At 39.2% G+C, this 21,874-nt stretch overlaps 1 protein-coding gene across 2 annotated transcripts in view; it reads left to right on the forward strand.

The window, feature by feature from the left end:
- ADAMTS18 (ADAM metallopeptidase with thrombospondin type 1 motif 18) overlaps positions 1-21,874 on the forward strand; it is a 79,865-nt gene that overhangs the window by 55,823 nt on the left and 2,168 nt on the right. For both annotated transcript variants that reach the window (XM_005241420.4, XM_027792490.2), the window contains 6 exons: positions 7,405-7,546; positions 9,080-9,206; positions 13,631-13,835; positions 16,151-16,342; positions 16,717-16,926; positions 18,358-18,505. In XM_005241420.4, coding sequence (XP_005241477.2) covers positions 7,405-7,546; positions 9,080-9,206; positions 13,631-13,835; positions 16,151-16,342; positions 16,717-16,926; positions 18,358-18,505 — 1,024 coding nt within the window. The remainder of the gene's footprint in view (positions 1-7,404; positions 7,547-9,079; positions 9,207-13,630; positions 13,836-16,150; positions 16,343-16,716; positions 16,927-18,357; positions 18,506-21,874) is intronic.

Consider the following 21,874-nt stretch of genomic DNA (forward strand, 5'->3'; position numbering starts at 1 on the left):
TGACCAGGTTTCTGACTGCAAATCAGCCTGCGTGTATCCAGAAAGTTCAGCTGATGCGTGTCCTCTGAGCAGCGTTCACAGGGGAGGATGGGACCGTGCTCTCCAGGTATGGGTCCAGACAGGTCTGGCAGGTCTGTGCTCAAGGCAATCACATCCTTTGAAATGCAGTCATTCTCCAAAATATTTTCTTGAAAGAGACATCTGAAGCATGTATTAAGAGAGAAGGAGGAAACCCAAATAAGAAAAAAAAATCTTAAAATTCCCTATTGTCTTCCATATCCTTGCAGTTCTAAGAAATGTTTGGTGTCTGTATCTTGTTGTCCAGTATGTTCCTGTGCATCTGGTTTTCTGTCAGATTTTTCAGTAGTTCAGCTGCGCATGTATCATTTAATCAGACTTGGGGTGATTGTGGGTTTGTAGAAACCAATAAAAGCCAAAATTAAAAATATTCACGGATTCAAAAGGCAGTTCCCAAAATGGTCAGATTCAGGTTAGGTGAAATAACAGACAATGGTCAAAGGGGTAGAAATATGATAGTTAAATGATAATCTAGGATCAGAAATTAATAGCAGATTTTTAAAATATGATTTCTCTAGCATAATTGTCTCATCTTAAATGTCAACATGCAGGATTATTTTTTTTTTAATGTAGTTCAATATATTCCACTCATTTATCTGTTGTTTGGTCGTAGGTAATCTAAGCTCAGCACTTTCAATTTAAAGACCTTGTCAGTGTTTTTCTGTTAACTGAGAAATATGTAACTTGAGGAGAAACAAACAGTAAATTCATCATTCATTTATCTAGCTTTGCAAATAAGGGCTGCCAGTGGACACCACTAACTACTGAAAATCCTTTCCAGAAGAGCCCAGCAGAGCACAAGGGACATACAGAACTCATGTAAGGCTCACTTGTGACATCCATTTCTTGAAATATTCAGTCACTCTCCATGACTCACCATGGGAAAGTTTCTGAAAGGGCAAAAAGACCTGAACTGTTATGTGGGCATGAAAAATACTGCATGATCAGAGATTGATAAACTAGCTTAAAACCACCAAGAGTTTAATAATTCAGTTTCTCATTCTGTCAATAAATGGATGAAGAATTGACTGATTTGAGAAGTCAAATATGATTTTGAGAAAACACTGGAAAGTTTTTCAGGATGGAGCAGGATCAGTATCCTCACAGAAGTTTACCACAAACTTGGTGAAATACTGAATCAAGAAATTTTGAAATCTTTGTGGAAAAAGACAGTTTATTTTGACAGCAATAAGTAACAGATGGCAAGGATGTTTTGCAAAGAGGCAGACATTCATGGAAAGAGAAGGTGAATGGAGCTTCAAGGCAGGAATATCTCTAATTAAAACCAGTAAATTGCTTCCTCTTTACCAATAGGGGGAAAAAAAGAGAAAGGAGGCCAGGTGGAATGACTTTACTGATGATCTAGCTGCCACTGGGAGAAAGCCAAGTTGCAGTTATAAAGCATTAAATTTATTATTAGCTACTAGATGATAAATTTGTACCGATTTCCTCTAAAGAGAAAGTAAGCTAAAGAGAGCTAAGATGTGCTTATAAGATACAGATGTTGATTCAATACAACAGATAAAAGGGTTCTCCTTTAGTGAGGAGAGATTAGCTGGACAGTATCCCTGAAATTGTACATTTAGCATGTGAACAGTAAAAAAATGGAGACACAATAACAGCAGAAGATAAATTCAAAACAGCTGAAGTAGGAATGAGATCATACAGGACCTTTCAAGGATACTATTTTTTTCCCCCTTTTAATGACCTTAGTGGACTCTCTTGAAAAACAATAGTTTGTCATAAGCTTTTAGTTAACATGTTTAAAGTGACTTTAGAAATATTGACAAGATAAAAACCCCTTTTGTTTTAAGGTTTGGCTTAAGTAACCAATGGGTAATTCTTCCCTTACTGGTGCTTTCCAAACAGGTGTTTTCTCACTTTCCTTTTGAAGCTCCTGCCGTTAGCCACTGTCCAGGATCTCATCCAGTAACTGCCCACTCAAGATAACAGTCCTGTTTCAAAACTTGTTTTAAACGGCTTCTCAGCAGCACCATATATGCTGCAATACGCATGCATATTCATCCTACCGAAACCTGAGTAAATCCATAAAAGTCAATGGAATTAATCCTGACTGAACAGAGAAATCACAATCTGGCTTAGGACGTTGGATATTACGCTATTTATTAAACAGCATGTAGATTCACAGTGGATGCAAACGGCAGGCCTCACCAGCATAGCACAGCCAGGCACTAGCCTCGCACACAGGCAAGCTTCTCCGTCTGCCCTTACTGGTGTATCTGATGGCTTGCTGCAGGTGGCTTTACTCCTTACATCCACCTGAAGAAATTATGAAAGACTTACAAAGCATGGGAGTGACCCAGCAGATGTAGATGCAATCTGAAGACTCAGATCAAAGCTACCATGTATGCTGGCATTCAGGGCTTGGGCTCATGCCCATTTTGTAAATTATGCACATGTAGAATGAGTAAAGACGCAAATGCATGAAGCACATATGGGTAAACAGTAGCTAGTCCTTTACCTGGCTCCTTCTCTATGCTCAGCTTCACTCTGTAAGCGATTTGTAAATGTTCATTAGTCCTTCACAGAGATGATGAGTCCTTTTTTCAGCTTGTTACATGCCAGGCATTAGGATGCTTTTCTATGTATTGGACAGAATATTTTTGAAGAAAGAGGAGTTTCTCTTGTGTAAATTACTCTCTTAATTCGGTGTGTTGTAAGTAACTTCACAAAGACATCTGACAATGAAAAATGCCAGAAAAGCAGAGAGTCCATCATGACAAAGCAATGTGGATAGGCTCTATAAAAACTTGACCTGCAAAATGGACTGTTGTATGGGAAACTTAGGATAGCCATGGGAAAAAAAAGAATAATCTCAAACAAAGGAGCAGATGCACAGCTAGTTTAGCAAATTTATTGGTTTAGCTTTGAAATCAAAATCAGCAGCAAAAGGAAAAGGTTCTTTACTCAGGAGAATTCAATTTATCCATTGTTTTAACATTTTGTGCCCTAAGCAAAAGCCACGGTTCTTTTTCTTCAGAATAGATCTGGCAGATCCAGCCACAGAGTCTGTGGTTTTCGAACTCAAGAAGCTGTAAATTTTATAACTCTGCGCCCTGCGGTCAGAGCTGCTGAGTGTTGTGTCTGAAGTCAGGTGGTTGGTGTGTTAAAGGTAGACATTAAACAGTTCTATTGAGGAACTGGAAATGTTTAAGGAGGTTGTTCGCCAGTTGTAAATTTGGGAGCAGATGCCAGTTGGCTGAAAAGATGCTGGAATGTGTCCAGTAAGTAGACTAGCACTGGAGGTCTTTCCAAATTTGTAGGTCTGATAACTTGGCTATGTATGCAGACTTCAGTTATTGCATTGTTAAGGAAGGGCTTTATAATGAATGTTTGAAAATATGATAGAAAGCTTTTTATATGCTCATTACTTTGGCAAAATCGCAACTGTGCAATACTATTGCGTTCCTGATGAAAACTTGGTTGAACATTGTACACTATTTTTCAGCTGAGTGCTGGGGACTTCAAAGTATATGGTTTGGTGCCCTGCAACATTTTGTGTCCAATGCTTTTTCCAGAGTTTGCGTTGCCTTTTTTCTACATAGCTGGGATGATACAGGAGGGAAGAGACCTGACTGTGATGCAGCTCTTGCTTTGTAAACATTCCTTCTTGTCTGCTGGGTGGGAAGGGGCTCTGGCTTTGGCTGCTGCTCACGAAAGAAAGAGGAAGTTCACTTCATCTGCCTGTTGTAACTGTGTCTGCTTTCCAACGCGCAAGAAGGGGGTGTAGCCCAAGGTCCTAAAATGTGTATGGCTCAGCTTGCCTGGTGTGCAGGAGTTACGCCGCAGGCATTCACTTAGCTGGAGGGTGCAAGTTTCTTACATCATTGTGTGGTTGTTCTCTGAAGTGATAGATACTAACATGTCTTGTTCTGACTTGTCCGAGATAATTCCCTCTTCATTCTCTTCACTCTGTTGAAGCACCAGGAGAACATTGCTCTAACAGGAGTAAAACCGGTTGCTGCTTTTATCTTCTCATCCTCTGTCTTTTGCTTTCTGAATTCTGTTCAGAATGCATTTGTTCTGTTTCTTGCCTCTACTACTACCAAGTTCAGTCTAATACTTCAAGATATTTTTATTAGAAATGTTTAAGCTTTACTGCTTTTTTTGCCACTGACATAGCACAGTTCTATGACAGCTGTCAGAATTAAATGAGACGAGGGCTAACCCTTACACCAGGTCCTGAGGTATGGATCAAACCTCCTCCTCCTCTTTTGACACATGACTTACTAAAAGGACAGATAGAATTTCAGTCTCTGCACTTGAAGGAACACAGAGCACCCACTGAAATGGGAGAAAGTACACCCTCACGGGGGCACGGAAGAGGAAAGCTGACTGACTCTTCATACATTAGCCAGATCTTGTCTAACACAAGATGAATATAAAGCTGCTCTCTGAAATTGTTTCTGGCTGCCTAAGATGCTGAGAGCTCTGTTAATACCTTGGACTTGTAGGGCCTTCCAATAAATAAAAGCAAATTAAAGCATTTTGAGGTCTGGTGTGTAAGAAGAACCAGGAAATGAATTGTTTTAATTAAGGAATAGCTTTCCGGGGTTCAGTTCTTGTTAGGGTTAATGGCCCCTATTTTCTGAAGCACGTTCTGAAGCTTTACACATTAAGTATTTGTCTCAATTTATCCTGAAGAGGACAGTGGAGTGAACACATATTTTTGAAATGTGTTTTTTCTGGAAACCCTAATGCCCATGACTTGAGGTTCAAAATTCAAAGAGACTGTGGAACAGCTGTTGTAAACGGAGTTAGATTTTTTGCTATCAGCAGTGGCACAGCTTTCTGAAAATAATAAAAAAAAACCCTATATAGAAGAGTTATTTTCCTTCATCTGAAGGGCTGTTAATTGTTAGAAAACATTTACATCAGATAGCAATGAATAGCCAAGGAAAAAATGAGAGGTCCTGAAAAAAGTTACAGTGGTAATGGTTTAAATAGAGCATAGCAAAAAGGGCACAGACCCACCCAGTGATGAGCGAGCGTAAAGTCAAACATAGACACTTTGTAAGATGCTCATTAGTGAGCACCATGTGCTGAGAGCACTGAACATGGCAGAGGCTCTCTGGAAAGACGGTATGAGATGCAGAGTGCGCTGTGCAGGGCACTGTGAAGTTGCATGGCAGGCTGAATTCTAATGTTTGTTAATTTCAGAGTGTTTGATTTTAATCCTGTTCTTGTAAAATATTTGTGAAATATACACATACCTATATGACTCACCCCTAAAGCAGATATACTAACATTATTTCTATCACAAATATTCATTAAAAATAGAGAGGTCACTAATCACTCTCAAATCTATTTCTTCTGTAATCTCACAGGTATTCTAAGGTGAATGAATGTGAACTCATGAATTAGGCTTGGATGGGTGAGATGAAAACTTTCACATGAAATACTTTAATTTACCTGTTCTTAGAGGATCCTCTAGTCTGAATCTTCCAATGAGAAGGCACATACTCTCCAACGCTTTTGCAAGTATTTTGCCTTTGACAGTCCTAATTGCTATAGTCTCAGTTGGGGTTATTATTAAGGTTCACTGAACGAAGCAAAATCTTTGGCTAGTAAGAATGGAAAATACAGCATCTGTTTTTCTTTCTTCTAGAAAAGTAAACAGTATGCAGTCCAGATCCTTCATGTGTTCAATATTATTGAACTGCAGGCCATGTAAATTTGGTCTGAATTTTCACTGTCATGGGTAATTTCTGTTTTCCAATAGGTATATTTTCAGAATACTTTAAAAGCCTTGGGTACATTTCAAAGTGTTATTATATTTCTTGATCTTAAACAATATAAATGTAAGTTTGTTGTTATTTTATGAAACCAGTCTATACAAAGATCACTTCTACCTACATGGATTGCTTAAGTACTCAGGTTAGACATCGTGTGACCATAACCGGTATTTCATTAATATTTTGAATGGTTTGAGTCATTAACACAGACTGAACTTGCACTTGAAATGCTAGTGCTTATCAAAAAAGTATAGGTAGGAACAGAGGTTCACTGCACCTGCTCTTTATATTACTATGACCAGATCCATATTGGTGAAGAATTAAAACTTAATAGAGCTCTGAAACTGCAAACTCTTGCACTTTTTGTGTTAAGAAAGAATATAAATGCACTTTTTTGCCAAAAGTTTCTAAAATAAATGTTGTTAAATAGAAGTTTCTCCTCAAATTTAGGTATGTGTCAGATGTTCATGCATCTTGCACTGATTATAATTCAGACTTGAAATGAATATAGTGAATTTTAGAAAGTTGCCTACGTGAAAACTGAAATGTAATTCACCACTAAAATAGTACAACCCTGAGAGCTAGGCTCTGTGAGTTATACGACAAAAATTGTTATTATAGTCAGTAATCACACTTATATAAACTTTCTGACACGTTATGCTAAAATCATGAATAAAATATTTTTCCAGTCCTTTTTTCCTTGTTGACAACCAGGGATGGGTCCTTTCCTGGACTGAAGCTCTACCGGCTCCAATCATCAAAAGAAAAATCCCAGCTGAAGGTCTTCCAAACAAAATTTATCACCAGTCTGCATAGAAAATCATTTATATAGGAAAAAAAATAATCTATTTTATATGCTCAGCCTCAAGAATTTAGGAAGCCATCTCTAACCATCTCTATTCCCAGTCCCCACACAGCTATACTGTTTGCTAAAGCTTCTTTTATTAAAGCATTTGAGTCCTGCTTACCCAATGGGCAAAGGCTTCTTCATTCATGGAAGGCACTGTGGAAGGATCAGCTTGCCTGGACTTTGCTTACTAAAAGAGCGGAAACTTCTCCCACCCCCAAGATCTTTAATCCACTCATTGCACTACCACAGGCAAACTCCAGCACCTGCCAGTGGGCCCCAGTGAAGGCAGGGACCCACTTGTTAAGAGCCAGTTGCAGGAGCAGAGCGCTGAGAGCTTGGGGCAGGGACTAACACTGCATTGCCAAAAGGCTGGATGACATTTCGTGTCCACTGAAGGCATTTCTGCTTCACCAATCCAGTCAAGTGCCTTCTGATTTAAAGGGGTGTTATGCCGAACTGTGTATTTCTGCAATTTTCTGCTGTACATCCTGCAGGTGTTAGTCCAAGCAAACACTTTGCTGTTTAGGAATTACTTTGATGGTTTTAAGTTTATGCAAAAAATAAGTCTCCTGAAAATTCTTTCAGAAGCATGACATGTATAACTATCTTCTGTATCACGTTTACTTCCTCTTGCTTTAGATTGACAGAATACTTTTCTTTTTTTTTCTTTTTACCCCCTCCTTTTTTTTTTTTAATTGAACCCCAAATACCCCTCTATAGATCCTGTTACAAGGTAAAAATCCTGGGATTGCTTGGGAATATACTTTTTCCAAAACCAACAATGAAAACAAGACATCCGTCAAAACGCATAGCTACTCCTGGGTGACTGTGCAGTCAGAGTGCTCAGCTACTTGTGGTGGTGGTAGGTAACTTTCTCATTGCCAGTCCTCTTGTTCATTTTTTTAAAGCTTCTTCAGCATTTCAGCTGCCTTTAATTTTGCAAACATGTATCTGTACATACAGAGGGGTTACATTGAACACCTGGTCCTTATTTTTTTATCTAACAACTTATAACATAGGTGAAGGGCCTTCTTACTATCTTTATAGTAAAAAAAAAAAAAAATTATTCATGCCAGTCTCAATTCATGTCACTCAGAGTGACTCAGTCTTTTTTTTTTTAGGTCAGTCTGTTGATATCTTGCTGTTGAAGTAATGTGGGAATTAAATATGTGCTTTATTGTTGTAATTTGGGAATACAGAAAGATACCAAATAATGAGTAAAATTTACCTTATGTGTAGAGAGTAACTGAAGACTAAAATATTATCAAGACCTTTACTGACAGTTGCACCCTGATCTTCTCACTGTTTAATTACAAATATTTCAGTTCTGCCAGGTCCAAGTCTGAAAGTCTACGTTAGCTAAGGGGTTTTTATTACCTTATTCCTCTAGTTACTTGCTTTGCACAGACCATCTATTTGTTTTTCCAAATCCTGGATGTTCTGTCAATGAAACTGGGATGCAATGAAAGCAGAAAATTGCCAAGTGGGAAGTCCTGAAAAAAGACTTGAGAATTAAAATTTATGTGGCCGTAAAATTAGAACTGGGTGATATAAATAAGACTACATGATGGAGTTGTCTTTAATACCAAAGAATAGGACTAGGTAAGCAAGGAAATGCCATGTTATGCTCCTGTATTGGCAAAAAAGTCCAGGTGAAATGCAGCGATACCTTGCTAGTGTTTGTCAGACTTCACAGCATCTCAGTAAACAGTTCATGGAAGAAAGACCCACCAGGAGCAGCACAGACATAAAATATGACAACTGTATTTTTCTTGCTTCCCTATAAAACAAATGAAGGTTGCAGCATGAATATAAAGATGATGGGAACAACTGTGTTTCCAGACTTGGCTTGCTGTGCCCAATGAACTGTGTGTGAGGTGAATTAGACCTCTCAATTAAAAGAGAAATTACAAAATCACTTCATCTCTTGAGGCATTTGTAGCCTTCTCTGTAATCTGTCCTGATGTTGACACTAGACAAGAGTTTAGGTACAGGGCCCTGCAGAACTGAAGTCTGTGAAGATATGCTGTACAAAGTTGCAGAATGTTTTGTTGCAGTTTGCCAGTGCATGCGGAGAGCTTTAAATAAGCATTGCTAGTTTCTGCAGGGAATTAGGATTTGAAGAATTACTAATTTTTGCTGGGGGAAGATTCTGCAAATATGCTGTTTGTAACTAAAATGTTTCATCTGGCTTCAATAGTACCTGTGTTACAGAGAAGAAAGTTAATGTTAAAAACATGTTGCCAAATTAAATCCTATTTTATTTAGTTCAAGTCAGTGGAATTGTACCAAGGATGAGCTTGGACTTGTTGCGTTAAAATTCTTCCCTATTACTCTTTCTCTTATTTTTTGAGTAAACGTTTGTTTTACTGTGTTTTTTCTAATACTTCCATAGGACATATTACAGCAAAAGCAATCTGTTTAGAAGAGCATCGTGCACGAGTTAATTCCTCATTTTGCGGCCCAAGGACGAAGCCTTTAACTGAAACAAAACTATGCAATACTAATCCCTGCCCAGCATAGTAAGTGCTCTTTATTTTTTGTACCTTTTTGCTGTGCCTTACGACTGTTTGCCATGAAAGAAGTCCTCTCTGATAGGCCCACAGAACTGTATGGCCTGCCAGATGAAGCCACTTTTATTCTGTAACTTGTAGTTGTTTAACTGTAACTAAGTAATTGTTTAAAAATGTTAGTTGTGTAGGCTTCTGCCCAACGATAATAATAGAGGCGGTATTTCTAATGTTGCTAAGCAAGACCTCCTGAGGATTGCTTGCAGCTCTGTCACCATGCTGGGGTTAGCTATGTGACACTGAGTAAATCTAAGTTGCTTCGAGGCCCATTCTGCCACCTCTACTCACCTTGAATCAATAAGACCATTTCCTGAGTAAAGTGCACCTCCCCATGTGGAAGCTTGGCCCCGTGACTCAGATTCCACATATTAGATTAGGTTAAAAGAATCTTGTGAAGTGTAATTAGTGATTTTTGGACAAAATGTCCCACAGAGTATTATGATACCAAGAAGGACTATCTAAACAAAATAAATCATCAGCAATACTCTGGTGCCCACAAAAATAAATATGAAGACATTGCTGATGTGAACAATCTTATATTCTAAATAACATAAGAAAGGTGAGACGCAAAGGAAGACATTGACATATAGATAAGCATTTAGAATCCAGCTGGTCTAAATCAATAGAGCTTCTTTAAAACCAAGGGAGTTACACTGATTTATAGTAGCTGTAGTAGGGGTCCTTTGGAAAAAAAATAGTTGTGTGCTCATATAATTAGACACAGTATTATGTGGCTTTGAATATAAATGGATAGATTTAAGGACACACTGGCCATCTTTCTTCTGGGTTTTTCCTTTTGGACTCCTGACCTTGCAACCTTAGCATTATTTTAAGTTTGTACTAAAGATCAGGAAAACTATACTAAAGACATTTTGACTTTGAGAACAGGAGGTTTTCTAAAGTGGTATGTTGGAAAAATTAAGAGTGTTTCAGTGGGAAATAAAGACAGTTGAAGACACATTGAAGTGCACAGGCAGCAGAAAGCGGAGGAAAGCTCTAGACCTGGTGTCACCTGCTGGTTTTACTCTGTGGTGATAACAGCAATAGGCGGTAAAAGCAGTTGGCTAAGCCCACTGCCGTATTTCATAAAATAACGCATTTAATGAAGTTTAATGGGAAGCATTCCTCATCTCCCCCAGTCCAGAAGAGGATGATGGGGCAAAGCAGAAAGACGTATGTGTTCTGAAATGGCTTTCTTTTTTACTTACAAATCCATAGTTTGCTATATGTTGAACATGCTAAAAAATAGTCCAGTAATAGTTTGGAATTTCCTGCAAAATTTAAAGATTACAGCAGAATACACAGAATCCAAATGGCAAATTATACACTATGACCACAAAAAAATAGAGATAAGGTTTATATAATGGTAACACGTGACATGAGAGCCCCATGTTCCTGCTTCAGCAGTTTCCTTAGACTGCGTTTAGCCACATGATTTTCTCAATACCCGTTTTAAGTAATCTTTGTAGCCAAATGCAATCTTTTCCTATGTGACTTATCTTCTGCCAGAATTATTTTTATGCAATGAACTCAGCATCATGTACACAGAAACGTATTGTCTGTGATGTTCCCAGGAGCCTTTTAAAGCTGTTTATGCTTACCTTGGTTTTGATGTGGCATTGTTACACTACAAAGCTTCACCAAAATCATATTAATTTCTACAAACCATACACAAAACTTCCATTTCTATTAACCAGAGACCCTGATGTATTTTGAGCATTCACTGATAGACCTATCACTGAAAATGCTGCTTATCCATTTTGACACGCAATGCAGTGTTTTCATGCTGAAATTGCTCTGATACTTTTAGATTTACTATTTTAAAACACAATTAATGACTTGAACCCTAAGAAAGAGTACAAAAAGAAACTGTAAAAGCCCCAAGCCACTTCTAGGAAAAAAACAATTCATCTCACTAATTAATTATTTTAAAAATCCTTAGGATAAATTTTTGTATGGAGGATCTACACGTAGGACCATGTCTTAAATTAACACATTGCCATTCGGCTGAGTGAAACTATGCCAGAATATCTCTGTTGAGGAATCTGCCCAGAAAGTCACAGCATGTAGTATTTCCCATAGAACTGTGACTGCCAACATCAAAAAATGGAGTATTAATAAATACCACAGAGGAAACAAAGAATGCTTAATAGCCAGCAAATAAAGCAAAACCAAATACGGTAGATGAAACGGGCAAGGAAAGGAGGTGAATAATAGATGAGATACAAGCGTGTCAGTTTTGTGACATAAAAGAGGCTCCAGACTTACAAAGGTCAGTGAGGAATAATTACTGCATAAGAACAAAGACTTATTAGTCTGAGTAGGAGCAATCTACTGTCCCAACAGTAAGAATACAGAAAGGCATCAGTACTGTACACTGTTGTTGTTGGATTTCAGAGCTGCCAAATCTGGTCATAATTATTGAGTTATTTGAGCTAATGAAAGATACTCTTGGATCACAGCCCAGATAATCTTGGAAAATGGCAGTTTACTAGAGGACATTAAAGTGGGTTTATTGCCCTCTCCTCCGTGAAGAGGGGAACCTTCTGGGCAGTTATGGTGAATAAACTCTTAAAATGAACACTTTTGGTTGCTCTACCAGTCACCATTTTCAGAAGCATCAAGACAAAGTAATTAAAAGTTGTAAATTGATTAAAACTATAACTTTTTTCCAGAAATTTGTATTGTAATGGTGCAAATACTTATAAATCAAAGAAAAAGGAAACCTTTTACATTTTCTGAAATTACATAACTACTGACTTTTCACATTAATATTTCTTTGTCCTTAAATTAGTGCTTTTTGTATTTCCCACTAGGTTTGGCAGTTACTGAAGTTACTAGACTGAGAGTTGGGATTTCTTCTATTCCCAAAATAGGCTTGTTATGCGTTTTTTACGAATTAAAATTAGCTTTGTTTTCAGGCAGATGTGAACAGACAGGCAAATGGGATGCTGTTCATCTTTCACACAGTAAGAAAAGAAAAGAAAAAAATCTTTCTTGTCATTAAAACTGTGTGTAAGCAGCTATTCCAGTGGCCACAGGAGTGATGCTGTGAGAAACCATGGAAGTAGCATAGGCCAGGCAGTCGGATTTGAGACGAGAACCTTTTCTGTGACATAAATTATTCAAAATTTGTAAAACTGCTGTTTTAAAATCTTAATTTCACTGCTGTGTCTTTGAATAAGAGTTCTCAACTTGAGTAATCATTTAGTCATTCATAATTTTCTTTGTTTCTTCACTTCTACTTTCCTATCTAGTTGTTATTTATGTTCCTACATTGTAAGCCTTCAAGGACAGACACTTGGCTGAACGTTTGCAAAGTGTCACACAAAGGCTGGGGACTCACTCGGTGCTTCCATCATAGAAATACTGACCAGCTATTGACATTGAACTTATCCGGAGCTCTTGGCAATAATTATTTGGTTTGGGTAACTGAAGTGTGCCTGTGACTGGATTACAGATTTGCCAACAGCTTTTGCTGATTAAATTTCCTCTGTTTTATTTAATTCTTTATCATCTGTCTGCCAAATTTATTCATCTAAGGACATTTAAATCCTCAAGATACTAATGACAGGACTGCTGATTTTAGCAAGGAAGTTCTTTTTTTGTGAAAAGAGGCTGGTAAGGTTTGACATGCATACCACTGGAGAGCACCATGGCAACATTTGTTGCCCCGTGTGAGTATCTCTATGCAGAAATGCATTGGGAGGTGCATGCTCAGCTGCATTGGGCTCATTCTTTCCCTGCCATGCCAGACTTTTCCTTATATCAGCTTAGGTGATAGGAAAAAAAAGGGAAAAAATGCAACAACACAGGGCAGAACTTTCCAATAATGGAATCTCACCAATTTACAGGTCTCTCTGACTTCTTTGTTTGGCCTCAGGTCTGTTAGTCTATTCAGAGGTCTCTTCAGCAGCTGAAGTGACAAAAGTGATCATCCTACCATTTATTTTCCTGTTTTAGACAGATTTTTTCAATTAGAAGCATAGACACAGTTAAAAATGAATGGTGAATTGTTAGCCAGACCCTCAGATCTTCTAGATACTCCACCAGCCTCAATGGCAGCATCTCTCAGTCCCCATGGAATTCCAGACTCCAGGTCAGATCCATAGGCAAGCTGGTTCTGGTAGGTGAGAACTGTAAATAAGTAATACTAGTTTTTCTAGTTGTGTGACTTACATTTCATCTCTAGCAAAATGTTCTATGCTTTGAAGATAGATTGTCTAACTACTGCTTTTTGATTGCTTCAACATATATCAGGAGAGCAGGCAAAGTAGAATCCCTGAATAATTCACATTTGATAGGTGGCTCCTATGTATTGATTTTATAAAGCCAGTTGGACTCCTGTGTTTCTAACGTACATTTTCTCCTTTAAGCTGGTCAACAGGCGAATGGAGCGCGTGCAGCAAATCGTGTGGAGGAGGGCAACAAAGCCGTCTCGTTCAGTGTGTCCAGAAAAGGGCTTTCCAAAGAGAGGAGGTGGTGGCCCACTCCCTGTGTCCTGTCAGCACCCCTACACAGGTGCAGATGTGCAATAGTCAGGACTGCCCCCCTGAATGGAGCCCTGGCCTATGGTCTCAGGTAATCTGGAGAAAAACTTATGGTTTTGTTTGCTGCCATAATGAAAATATTGCCAAAAACTCTGCCTAAAAAGAACAATACTGCTGATTTTGTGAAGATCACTATTTTGCAAGCAGCTCTGTTCATTGAAAATAATATGTAAACTAGGTATATATTTCAACTAGCCTTCTTAAGTGCTCACAGGAGGGCTTGCCAGAAGTAGACATGTGGTGTCCTTTCTGGCGCATACAAATAGATGGATTTTTTTTCTGGTCTCATAACTTAAGGCTCTATGAATTCTTTAGAGCCATTAACTCCCCTCTGAGATTACTTCCCACAGCCATATTAACTTTTCTCAGAGATGACAGGCAGTCAAGGAATGAAGAAATATTTGGGGTTAGAGCTGCATATTAATGCACACACATATGTGAATTGTGGGCTGATAGATTTGTGATTTACCCATTCACTAATCACTTCTGATCACTTCTGTACTTTTGCCTTTGTTAGAGTAACTGTTCTACTGCAAGTAGAGTACTGTTGCAGTTAATTGCCATGAGGGGCATAAAGGCCCTGGGCAGATTCCTGTGTGTACACACCCTGCTTTGCAAACCTGCAAACTGCCTGACATTAGAACAGCCTGAGTTAAAACACATGCATGCTTACACAAAATCATCTCCGCTCTTTCTTTCACTACTACTGATGCTAGTATGGGCTGTTAATGTAAGGATAAACGAAGTACTGGGGAATCTGGGATTTAAGAGAGAGCTGAGAGTACACATATTAAAAGGAGCTACATGATTTTTATTTTTCCATCTTCATTTGGTGAGATTCAAGGTGGATTTAAATTTACTGAAGAATCTACTATTTCTGTGTATACTTCTTGGTACTATTACTCTTTAGGTATTCAAGTACACCTTGCTCTAAGCATTCCCAGCTGAGAAGCACAGTCTGCCTCTCCAAGGGAGCGCACTGTAATGTACAATGACAGACAAGTAACTACCCAAAAGTCTGTCAAAACAGTTTTAAAACTCAAAAAGAAACTTTTTCTTCCAGGGCGTGTAAAGAAAACCTTAGTGTGGCAGATTATAAAAGACAGGTACGATGATTAGAAACTTAAAAAGGAAGAATAAAGTCTTCAAGCACATTCACACCTTCAAACTTTCCTTCTTCTAAAATAATAATAATGATAAAAAAATCAATTTTCCTCCACTTTAGGAGGTGTACAATTCAAGTTGGGATTTTCAAATAAGCCTATGAAAAGTTCACAAGCCCTGCTGAAATGTAGTGAACAGGCTTATTGAACAAGTTAGCGAAGATTTTAAGATTCAGCTGAAAGCTGTTACATCACAGGCTCAAAAGAGTTAAGAGGAAAAAAGTGTCAAATACCCAGCCTTTCCACATAAATCAGAGTAATTTTAAATGAAAAGAATTTTTTGTTTGTTTTGGGGACAAGACTAGAACCACAGACTTTCAGCATGCAGATATTTCTGTTGCATCCTCAGTACAACTCTGCTTTCATGAAATCTTTTATTAATACAGACAGTGATAGTGCAGGATTCTGCCTTGGAATGTGCCCCATAATTGTTAGTAAAAAGAACAATTAGAGAAGGATGCAACAAGGTAGAAGGATGGCAGTGTTATTTCAGGGCTGTTGATTTCTTCATTTCATCAGAAATGGCTCCTTCATGCATTTTGTTGTATGCTAAGGCAATGAAAACTATAGAATGTCTTTTCAACTGATCCGTGGTTCAGCAACGCATACTTATTCACTGGTGGCTTGCCCTAAGCTTCAGTTGTAATCCTGGCAATTAAAATATCTTTGGTCAAACTTCTGAACATTGTCTGTATCAGATTCTGTCTTGCAGTGAGATTCATTTGGAGAAGGAGTTGTGTATAAATTCCCTGGGTAGTTTTCTCTGCCTCTATCTCATCCCTGTAGGCCAAGGTGAGGACAAAATAACAAATAGCTGAGAACATCTTGCCATGGGAGATTTGGCAATGGGAGGTTAGAACCAGCTTTCAACTATGCTGTCCAGGGGAAAAAGCATTTTGCTCACAAGTCCAACTTACCTCATCTACGGAAGAGAGATATTACTTATCTGTTCTACGTAGGGGGCTGCAAGAGTTCATAGTTTACATTAAGAAAGCACTTAGAACAATGTTTTCGAAGTGACATACAGATTTTACTGTTATTTACCAACAGAATTTTAAGTTTACTTGTATTATAACGACAGCTGCACAGCACATTAGCCATGGTTTCGATGCTCTGCTGTAAAATACAAATAATGCCAGTTTTCATTTCCTCTAGTTCAAATGAATATTTCTTTCCATCGCAGTGCTCCAAGACTTGTGGGAGAGGCGTTAAGAAACGGGATGTCTACTGCAAAAGTACCGGTTCTCCCAAGGTTCAAATCTTGCCTGAAAATATGTGCAGCAGAGACCATAAACCCGAATCCCAGCAGATGTGTGTGCTAGGACGCTGCCCCAAGAATGACCGACTCCAGTGGGTGATTTCTTCCTGGAGCGAGGTAAAGTGGCGCGGTTACATGGCTCAGCGCCTGCCTTCGCGGAGCTTGGAAATCCTGACTCAGGGACGCGCACAAACCAAGTGGGGGAAAAGCAAGCTGTGCTGTCACGTGGAAATCAGGTGTTCTAGGCAAGCTGCAACAAAGACACAGCTCTATACACCCAGATGTAGTTAGATGCACCTTGATATCATTGTTTTTGAGGACTTTCACTGACCCGGATTCGTATTTCAATTTACATTTACAGACATAGTCTTTGTGGATTTAGTTATATAATGCTTTTTTAGTTTTGCATAATTTGGGGTCTGTTTACATAGCACCTTCTCCTTTCTCTGAGTGTGTTTCTATAGATTTAAAAGGTGCGTTTTCCTTTGCAGTGCTCAACCTCCTGTGGCCCAGGTGTAAAAAAGCGAGAACTAAAATGCGGTGAGAAAAGCATCCATGGGAAATTGATCACCTTTCCTCAGAGAAGATGTAGAAACATCAAGAAACCAAATGCTGACCTGGAAGAAGCCTGTAACAAGGGAGCCTGTCCCTCACAAATGTATAACATGGTGTCTGGCTGGTACTCCTCACCCTGGCAGCAGGTAGGAACGAGAAACTTTCTCGCCTCTCTCTGCCTGTCCCAGCTAGCACTTTTTTTCCAACACTAGTTTGTGTCTTGGTTTTTATGGAGTTTACAAAAGGAGCAAGTTTCTCTACACTAACTCAAGTAGCATCCCCTAGTGCTTTTCTCTACCCAGCATTAAAGGACAAAACAACGGCAGTGTGACTGCTGACTGTTGGGCAGTGTTCCCCGTAACTAGAAGGTGTGGTTGCAGTGCGGGGCTTAGAGGGCACAAACCTGGAACAGCTGCAGTGTCACAGGCCACTGAATGAACACCAGCTGCAGTGGCCCAGACGCCCGGGAGGCGCACAGTGCTGAAGACCGCACCACTGTGCCTTTGGCAGTGCGAGTCCAAATTCCCCGGGTTTGGGGTTTTTGTATGAACTGCGGTCATATGTTGTGCTATAGTCAAATGTCCGACTGCATGGAGGAGATATCCCCAGGACCAACAGCCCACAGGTGGCTGCGGCATTCACCATTCCCTAAAGAAGGTGATGCTACTCAGCCACTGAAACGTGATGCAGCTGGTCCGTATCCATCATGTACTTTGGTGCAGCTCATTTTTTTTTGTCCTGAAACTGAAGAATGTCACCTAAAATGTTATTCATGCTCACAAGGCACTACATTCCGTGCTCATTTTCTACGGCTTTCTTCTCAGCCTTCTTCAAACTGCACTGTGGTTGAACTGTTACATATCTGTATGGACAATGTATTTGAGCATCTGCACAGATTGCCTGGAATTCCCTAAATACTATGATTAATTACAGGATCAGTCTGTATTTGTTTCTACATTCTTGCAAACAAGCTTCTGTATTTCTGGAACATATCTACTTTATGAGTCACCTATCAATGAGACGCACACTCATTTAATAACATTTACATGAAACAATGTATGCCTGACAATTGTAATCAAATGAAAATGATCACATTTATCTTACAGACAACTTTTCATGAAACACATATAAGTAAAAGGCTTACGCATTTAAAAATAGTTCATAGATCTTCCTGCAAATGCATAGTGTTTTTCCCCAGACACTGCTATAATTATGGTTCCAATGGGAGTTTTATCTCTGTTCAGACAGCAGGATTGGGCCCAGAGGCTCAGAGTTCAAAAGAAATCAGTTTAGACAATCAGGAACAGGTTTTCTAAAATGTGCAGTTTCTGTTTCGATGTAAGGAACCAAATTTTCAGCTAAGTCCTTAAATAACCAGACTTTCAGAAGGGAGAACAGATGCACACATCTTTGAAAAGTTGGTTCTGATGGGGGTTTCTGAACAGCAACACATCTGATTCTGACCTGTCTCACTTTGAAAGTCTCATGCAAAGCCCTTGAAAGTTACTCCTTTGGTTTTCATGGGCTCCAAGCGAGTTTTTATAACAAGATGGCTTTTGCTTTTTTCCTCTCTACAGTGTACAGTAACATGTGGAGGGGGAGTGCAAACCCGGAGCGTACAGTGCCTGCGCCAAGGAAGACCAGCTTCTGGGTGCTTGCCCCATCAGAAACCAGCAGTCCTGAGAGCTTGCAATACTAACTTCTGCCCCGTTCCTGTGAAAAGAGGTAAAACTGCTCTACATGCTGCAGCAGGGTTGGGTGCTTAGATCTCTATATCCAGCAAAAATCACCTTTTCCAGTTACACCCACTGAAGATTAGTGTTTGGCACATTCCTTCATAAATGATTTTTTCTCAGTCTTTCCAGCTTTACAGTTACACTCTGATACTACAGCATCTCTCTTCTCAAGGTGAACCCTATTAAAGCGGACTTGAGAGTATAACTGACATAAGAGATTATAAAAACAGGGATAGGTTTTAAAAAAAAAAAACACTTCAAAAAATTATGCCATTTGGTTCTGAGCTACATCTTTATACTACCTTGTTGAGTAACATAGAAGCATCCTATGCTGGTACTGTAATGATTAGAAATAACTTTTGAACTAAGCAGTAAGAATTTGCCTTCTAGTCTTCTGAAGCCCTAGGAGTCCAAAAATGCTTTGTCTAGAATGTACTGCCCTTCTTACTGCTTCTGATCAGCATATGTCGTGCAGTCAGGGAACATGAAATCAAGCTTTGTCCCGACTTGGATGTCTGCTGTATCCCTCTCCACCGCCTCAGTGTGCTTTGCAGTTCTAGAGGAGCAGGAGGAGCAAGAGGTTTTGTGTCACTGAACGATGGAGGGGGCTCCACGCCATACACTGACTTATAAGCTGGTGCACACGGAGGTCCAGGTCTGTCCCATATAACACTAGTTATCTAGGGATGCTAAAGCACTGTCAACGTTAAATTTCAAAACACCGCACATTAACGGTCTTGTTACCATTTCAAAACTGGGAGCTGAAAGTAACCTCTGTAAAACCCAGGCTGGATTGCACGAGAAAGGTGGTAATAATGTTGGGAGCAAAGGTCAGGCTCTGGCCCTGCATCCTGTAAACTGCCATTGGCCAACCACCCCTCATCGGTGCGATTCCCGGCACGCGCTGTGCCCGGTAACCCTGTAAAACCCAGAGGTGTCTTCACAGACCATTCTGCTGCATCAGCTCCAGACATGCAGAGTATCAAACTGATCTATCAGGGGACCCGAATCCAGACAAGGATATATGGATGAAATGGTCCTGAAAGGGATAAGTAAATAGTTCTGCTGTTTTTATAAGCAAATGTTCTTAACACTTCAAATTAACCTTCCTAAAAAAGTTCTGCTGTACTTTGGAGTTTCCGTATTACATCTTTTGTGTCACGATATAGCAAGCACTTTTCTTTCACCCCTGCTTTCCTTTGGTATATTTCATGTCTGGAGTAATGTCTGTTATTAATTTTGGCCTTGGCCTGTTTCTTTCTCTCCTCACATCTGCAGGAGCCCTTTCCCCTTTATTTTAACTGGGTCGTCAGGCTCTAGAGATCAATTATCTCTTCACTGCTCTTTAACTTTCTGTCTAAACCAGCAAAAAGAGAGAGAAGCAGCTGTGCTGGAATCACATTGAAGCAAATCAGTCTCTATTATCAGCCACGCAGCTCCAGCTCACTGATCACAGTCAAGAAATTAATGTTTCAGTGAGAGTTTACACACTTTCCTAGACAAGCTGGGTCATTTCCATCCCTCTGTTAGACGCAGTTACGGTCACCATAACTCCTAGTAAATCCAACTGCTTAAACTGAATGAAAATTTAAACAATATATAAATACTTGAGTAAATAGCAATAAGGAAATGACAGCCTGATCCACATCCATTGAAAGTTTGTGGGACTCTTTGTGTTCATTCCAATGGTTTTTGGATTAGGTTCCAAAAGTAGAGTTTTTGGCCATATCTCTAACATTAGCATTGCTCTCCGATCTTCAAAAAGAGCATAAAGATTTATTAACATTGCTTATATTTTTTTAAACAGTAGTCCTTAATTTTGGAACATTTACCCTTTGATGCCAGGAGAGCTTCTTCCGGACTCGATCAGAACAGGTTTCCTCGCTTTGTGCTGTACATGTTTTTCATCTGTTGTCTGCTCTGGGTCCTCCCAGCGGCAAATTCTGTCTGGTGGACAGTAGGTGAAGTAATGCAAAAGCTGGTCCTGAACTCCCAGTTGCATCCCTGCTGACAATTAAGAACAGAAAGGGAAAGCTGTGGAGTGGAAAGGCTGCAGTCCAGCACCGAGCTTCCTAGTTCCTAGACAACTCTTTGTTCAAGGACAGTGTTTTCTTTCCATAACATTAGCATTTACAGACAGGCTTACTTTTTTAAAAACTGAGGCATTAAAAAATGTTTTTTTAAAAAAATATTATTATTATGAAATTATTTTCTTATTCATTCAAATAAATTTGAGGGTGATAAAGGTATACAAAATCACCTTTGACATCATCTAAAAGGGAATCAAAAAAAGCAACGTGGTGACTAATTAAAGAAGTTCATACAGAGAGACAGAGATGATTCCTGGCCCACAGAATATGAAAAAGTTGCCTGTGCTATGTGTGAGGGAGCATTTGTCTTCGGTGACTCAGCTTAGCTGATCTGAGAATGCAGACAACGGTGGCTAGATTTTTCTTCACTGTCTCCTTGTAAATTCCTTTTATTGACCATGTAAACAGTAGTTCTGAGAGCTGAATGGAATCTTTTCCCATGCTCACAGGAGATTTCAGTTTAGCTATAAATTTTGCTAAACCTCATTTAAATGTCTTACTGCTCTCTCAGACATGGTGAATTTGTTTATAAATCATCTATATGAATCATCACTCTGCTCTTTTAAAGAAACATAAAGCATCCACTACAAAACTGTAGAAAGGAGCAGCTATGAAATGTTTTTAAAGTGACTGGCTGAGCGCATAATAAATATTCTGTACATAAATTTAGTGAAATAAAATCTTAATTGAAAAATATGGTTTATTTGTAGTTATAATTAAAAGCTGGGCTTTTTAGAACTAAACATTGTCAGCCTGTCTCTTTTCCCATTGCAGTTAATTAAGATTTCACCAACATGGCATAGTCAAAGTCCGATTCCTGCCACCTAACTAAAGTGTCTAAGAAGAGAGATTTCTTAGGCTCCCTGCATGGCCAAAGGGAGAGATATAAGCCCCTTTGGAAACGGTTGTACAGAGTAGGGTCCGTGCGTTCGGATCTCCGTGCATTTTGTGTGTACGTGCATGTACACTCCAAGCTGACGCTACTTTGAGGTGCGGGTAAACTGCACGTGATGTTGACAGCAACAAGCTGTGGAGCAGACTCATTTGTACAAGTAGCTGGCTTTAGAATAACATTTGTAATCAGAGATGGAAATAAAGATTAAGTTTTGTATCCTCTACAGTGGAACTTCCTCCTGTATTTCTGAACTTCAAAGTGTGTTCTAAATTTTTTAGTACCTTTAGCCTCTGACCCTCCATTCACATTAGTTCTATCTCCATCAAATTACCAAATTAAACATCTCTTAACAAATCGAAAAAGAAACCGGCAT

Source organism: Falco peregrinus, chromosome 14 (assembly GCF_023634155.1).
Source record: "Falco peregrinus isolate bFalPer1 chromosome 14, bFalPer1.pri, whole genome shotgun sequence".
Taxonomy (NCBI): domain Eukaryota; kingdom Metazoa; phylum Chordata; class Aves; order Falconiformes; family Falconidae; genus Falco; species Falco peregrinus.